At 62.8% G+C, this 5,041-nt stretch overlaps 3 protein-coding genes across 5 annotated transcripts in view; 1 reads left to right on the top strand and 2 right to left on the bottom strand.

Moving 5' to 3' along the window:
• LOC107214599 (ras-related protein Rab-44-like) overlaps nucleotides 1-3,023 on the bottom strand; it is a 4,372-nt gene extending 1,349 nt beyond the window's left edge. The window contains exons 1-5 of one of the 3 annotated variants that reach the window (XM_033519738.1): nucleotides 2,098-3,023; nucleotides 973-1,168; nucleotides 664-857; nucleotides 423-503; nucleotides 7-133 (exon numbers count right to left, since the gene is read on the bottom strand). In XM_033519738.1, coding sequence (XP_033375629.1) covers nucleotides 108-133; nucleotides 423-503; nucleotides 664-857; nucleotides 973-1,168; nucleotides 2,098-2,995 — 1,395 coding nt within the window. In that variant the 5' untranslated portion in view covers nucleotides 2,996-3,023 and the 3' untranslated portion in view covers nucleotides 7-107. Of the gene's footprint in view, nucleotides 1-6; nucleotides 134-298; nucleotides 504-663; nucleotides 858-972; nucleotides 1,169-2,097 lie in introns of those variants that run through there. The other 2 variants (XM_015650175.3, XM_033519737.1) reach the window with 2 other exon arrangements.
• LAMTOR2 (late endosomal/lysosomal adaptor, MAPK and MTOR activator 2) lies at nucleotides 2,987-4,679 on the bottom strand. Its single transcript, XM_015650176.3, has 4 exons — nucleotides 4,553-4,679; nucleotides 3,506-3,668; nucleotides 3,301-3,390; nucleotides 2,987-3,205 (listed from the first exon to the last, which is right to left on the bottom strand). The coding sequence occupies exons 1-4, from the start codon at nucleotides 4,618-4,620 to the stop codon at nucleotides 3,149-3,151; spliced, it is 378 nt and encodes a 125-aa protein (XP_015505662.1). The 5' UTR covers nucleotides 4,621-4,679; the 3' UTR covers nucleotides 2,987-3,148.
• A 160-nt stretch (nucleotides 4,680-4,839) lies between these two features.
• Nucleotides 4,840-5,041, top strand: part of UBQLN4 (ubiquilin 4) — an 11,922-nt gene continuing 11,720 nt past the window's right edge. Inside the window, exon 1 of the mRNA XM_015650163.2 lies at nucleotides 4,840-4,876. Coding sequence (XP_015505649.2) covers nucleotides 4,840-4,876 — 37 coding nt within the window. The remainder of the gene's footprint in view (nucleotides 4,877-5,041) is intronic.

Below are 5,041 nucleotides of genomic sequence, written 5' to 3'. Positions count from 1 at the left end.
GCTGCTCTTGGACTCCATCCCTGGCCCCCCAGGTCCCCACAGCCGGTTTGGCAGGATGCTGGAGACACCAACTCATGGGCCCAGGACAACAGGAAGGAGACTGGAGATTATGGGGGAGAAGCAGCTCCTGGGGCTTCAGGGATGCCCAGGGGACATGAGAACAAAGCTTCAGGTATGGGAAGTGAAACACCCAGCACCAAAGGCTGAAAACCAAAGCAGCCAGAAAGACAACACCAAAAGACCTCATGAAGCTAGCCCCAAATGGTTACTAACCCCAAAGTTCCCAAAGGAAGCTAACCCCAAATAGCTCAAGTGGAGCAGGGAGAGAAGTGCTGCACATCATCTGCCCAGCCCTGCATCCCTGGGAAAGGGACCCCACAATGCCCTGGGACTCTGCTGCATCACGGCACCAATGCTTGTACCCTTCAGGATGGTCTCAAATGCTTCCTCAACATTGGTGGAGTCCAGTGCCGAGGTCTCAACAAACAGCAGCCCGTTGTTGTCTGCAAGGAGAGGAGCCCCCTGAGATGATGCAGACCCCAGTGAGGACATGGCTCCAATCTGGAGCACCTTTATTATGTTCAGATGCCTGCACTGGTGCAGCTCCAAGCTGTTGGGGAGGTTCTCAAGCCCCCAGCCCTGTGGTGGGGTGCCAGCCTGTACCTGCAAACATTTTCGCCTCTTCCATGGGCACCTCTCGAGCCTGTGCGAGGTCGGTCTTGTTTCCCACCAGCATGACAATGATGCTGGCCTCGGCATGGTCGTACAGCTCCTTCAGCCAGCGGTCCACCACATCGTATGTCTGGTGCTTGGTGATATCAAACACGACCAGGGCACCCACAGCCCCCCGGTAATACCTATTACAGAACCCCATCATCATTCCATGCTCCAGATCCACCCCCCAGCATCCTCAGCCATGGGGCTGAACCCAAATCCCAGGAGAAGCACGGATTTCAGGCCTGCCATCCTTACGCTGAGGTGATGGCACGGTAGCGTTCCAGTCCAGCAGTGTCCCAGATCTGAGCCTTCACCACAGCATCTCCCACCAGGATTGTGCGCGTGGAGAACTCCACGCCGATGGTGGTGCGGCTGTCATGGTTGAACTCGTTGCGGGTAAAACGAGAGAGCAGGTTTGTTTTTCCCACCCCAGACTCCCCGATCAGGACGACTGTGGAAGGAAGCAGAAATCCCACTGAACTGCCTCACCTACCAGCACTGGTTGCATGGGCATTGCTTGTTGTCCAGTCGCAGAGGCTGGGCAGATGTGTGGGTTTAACCTCTGGTGTTTGCTCCTTCAGCAAACAGGGGTCCCTGTGGGAGCCTAGCTGTGCTCCCTAGTGCTGGTGTGGCCCCAGAGCTGCTCAGTGGGGTCATGGCTACTGGGCCCTGGGCAGCAGGAGCAGGGCAAGGATGTTGGTGAGCCCTGAGCCACCCTGCTGCAGTGAGCACTCAGGACGGGTGGCACACCAGAGCCTGTCAGTCTCCACTTGCCCAGAGGGAGCACTGAGCTCCAGCAGAGTCCAGCCAATAGCACCTGGCAGAGACCAGGTGGGCCCAAGGAGCTCAGCATGGGATGTGTGAGCCTGTGCCCACATTTCTCCAGCTCAGGTTTGACCCCCGTGTTCTCTGCACATGCCACTGCTCAGGTCACTGCAGCAAATGACCTGCAGCAAATGACTCTTCAATGCCCACTGCTCTCGGGGGTTAAAGGCTTTCATGGCATTTTTGTCTCACACAGTTAGCCCCAGATTTCACACACCCCCCCATCCCACAACAGCAATTTGCCTGGCACAGCACACCAGCAGCCTTGGGGTGAGTGTGGATCTCGCCGGGTCTCTGTGGACCTTGGCGCTGCTCACCAGCCCTGGCCTCACCTCTGTCAGTGATCGGTGCCCTGCTCCCTTGTCCCCTGAGCCTCCCAGTGCTGACCCTGACCCTGCTCCCGGTGCCCATCCCAGCCGCGGGGGGAGCCAGCACCGTCCCAGCTCGGGACAGCCGCTCTGGGGAAGGGGCACCCTCGTTCCCTCCCCGCAGTTCCTGCCGTTCTGCTCCACCCCTTTTGGGGAAGGAGGGGGTCGCACCGAGCGCAGGACTCACCCTTGAAGACAAAGTTATAGTCCTCCTCGGCGCTGCCCATGTCGCCCGGCCGCCGCCTGCCCTCGCAGGGCCGCCCTGGGTTTCCTTCTTCCCGCTGCCGAGCCTCGAGCAGGCGGCGAGCCGGGCTCCCGGAGGCGCCGGGGGAGGACACGGAGCGAGCAGAGGTTCCTTTCTGTCGAGGAGCGAGCGGGAGCCAAGGGGGTCCAGGGGAGCGCCGAGGGTCTGGGACAGCAGCAGCGACAGAAGCCAAGCTGGCGACAGCGCGGCCGCTTGACTCAAGGGGTGGGACTGGGTGTCGCAGCACAGGTTGGGCAGGTAGTGTCACCTCTGGGACCGTCACGGGGCTGGAGGAGGAGCCAGGGCCTGATCCTGAGTGCGGGGCAGGCTGGGGCAGCGAGAACTGTGTGGGCAACACGGGCAGGGAGGGGTGCGAGGGCAGCGTGGGCAGGCGGGGGGAGCGTGCACAGGACAGCGGGGGCGACACGGGCAGCGTGCGCAGTGAAGGTGGCACGGGCAGGGACAAAGGGCTGCGATGGCAGCACAGCAGAGCGGGGCAGCATGGGCAGAGCAGGATGACAGCGAGGGCAGCTGTGCCAGGAGCAGAACCCTCGCTCAGCCCGGCTCCTGCCGCTGTGAATGTTCCCTCGCCTCTGCTGCCATCGTGTGAAAGCCAGGGAAATTGGGACGGGAAGGAGCCCCCACCACCTCCAGCCATCCAGTGAGACCAGCAGGGTTGTGCAGGGGCTCGGCTGTTGTAAACTCTCTTCTTTGATAACAGCCCCTTGCAACTTCTTGTCTTTCCCCGGGGCAATTCCCAAACACTGCCCAGGCACCTCCAGCCCAGCCAGGTTTTGTTACCCCTCAGCTCCCCGACAACAGACATGATGGACACAAGCATCAAACACTTTTATTACCCCAGCTTTTGTATTCCTGACACCTTTTTTTTAAGACCACACTAGAGCTTCGGGATGCCCGTGGGGCCACTCACGCCCAGGTCATTCCAGTGACGGTGTCAGAGCCCAGTGGCACCTCAGAGTCCTCCACTGCCCCCTCACGATGCAGCCACCTGTGTGAGTGGCTCCTCCAGGTACTGGACCAGTGCCTGTGCCTGCAAGCAGAGAATGGCATGAGCCATGCCCAGGTGGGTTTTGCTCTAAGTCTGCAGCCCTGCTGACCCTCCAGCCACCTCCCCATCAGTGTTACCTTGGCTTTCAGCATCCCAAATCCGACTGTCTCCTTGGCGTACATGCAGAGCAGCAGGTTTGCCACCCGTGTGATAGCCACTCGCCCCTCCTGCCCAGGGAGAAACAGCACCTGTTGCACCCCAGCTTGGCCTGGACCCCCAGCATGGTCCTGGCACCACAGCCAGGCCCCCAGGGAGGGCAGGGCAGGCCCCAGCCCCACGTACCATACAGTCCATGAGGATAAATTTGAGGTTGTCCTCATTGAATGCCTGGTGCCCATTCTTGTCATAGGCCACCCAGATGTTGCTGGCGATGGCTGCGGTGACCCTGGCATCAGTGTCACCATAACCCGAGTAGGCAAGCAAGGATCCCTCGTTGTTCAGCAGCCTGGGAAGGACACAGTAGGACAAACTAATGCCTCTAACACCAGACCCCCTTTCAGTACCAGGGGTACAGCAAACCCCCCCACCCACTCCCAAGACACCCCCACTCTGCAGGGATCTGGCAGGGGGTGGGGGGGCTTCAAAGCCAGAAGGCTCTGCAGTGGCCCCAGGCCCAAGCAGGGCAGTGCAGGGCTGTGGTGGCTCTGTCTGTTGAAGCAGTGGGACCTGCCACAGGCTGGGCATGAGCCTGAGAGACAAACACTGTGCACAGCCCTAGCTCTGTGCATCACCCTTGCACTGTGCAGGAGGCATCCCAGCACCAGACATCAGGAACGGTGCGAGGCCCCGGCCCCGCACACTGTGCACGGCCCCATCACCATCTATAGCCCAGCACCATGCAGGGGGTGAGGTCTCAATCCCATGCCTGCCTCTGGAAGGGGCCTCGTCTTCCCCAGGCAGGGACAGGGAGCATCCCTGGGCAGGATCAGGACAGGAGCAAGAAGCTTCTCCAGGCAGGGGCAGAAGCAGGGGCTGGGGGCAGGGGAAAGGCAGGCAGCATCTTTGGGCTGGGGCAGCATTCTCAGGACAGGAGCAAGGAGCATCCCCCGATGCAGGGACAGGGGCAGGCAGCATCGCTGGGGCAGGGACGAGGGAAGCATGCCCGAGGAAGGTGCAGGAGCATAGGCAGGAGCAGGGACAGTGTCTGGGGCAGAAGCAAGGGCTGTGAGCAAGGGCAAGGGCAGGGGCGGGGGAACGATAGGCAGCATCTACCGGGATAGGTACAAGGGAAACATCCCTGGGCAGGGAAAGCACGTCCCCGCAGCGGCGTCACCTCGCATCAGGGCCCGCTCGGGGAAAGCCGCCCCCCGCCCGGCCCCCCGCACTCACAGCGTGCTCTGGACGCCGCCGGTGTTGGCCTGGCTCAGCACCTGCGTCAGGGCCTTGGGCCGCAGCATGGCCGCCGCCGGGACCGCGCGCCGGGGGTGGGGCCGGGGCGCGCGCCGCCGTCACGGGGCCGCGCCGGGCCCGGGGCATACCGGGGGTTGTAGTCCCGCCCGAGCCCTGCCGGTGTCCCCGTGGGAGGGCGTCCGGGGGCGCCGGGACTCGACAGGGGCCTCGGCAGCAAAAGGGAGCACGGGGCAGGCGTGGGTCCTCGGTGACCGAGGCGATCGGGGATGTGGCCGGTTAAAGGGGAGGTCGCTGGGGGCACCGGTGGGGCCCTTCAGGCAGCATCCCCTCCTCGCTCTGCCCTCCTCAGCCTCTGGCCCCCTCTTTCCGCTCCCGTTGTGCCTCCCCCGCCCCGCTCTGTCCCCCCTCGCCCCCGCGCTGCCGCTGTCCCTCCGGGCCGCCGGGGGGAGCTGTCGTGGGCCGAGGAGC

This window comes from Parus major, chromosome 25LG1 (genome assembly GCF_001522545.3).
Source record: "Parus major isolate Abel chromosome 25LG1, Parus_major1.1, whole genome shotgun sequence".
NCBI classification, from domain to species: Eukaryota; Metazoa; Chordata; class Aves; order Passeriformes; family Paridae; genus Parus; species Parus major.
The sequence above is the reverse complement of the archived record's forward strand: the minus strand, read 5'-3'. Positions and strand labels throughout refer to the sequence as shown.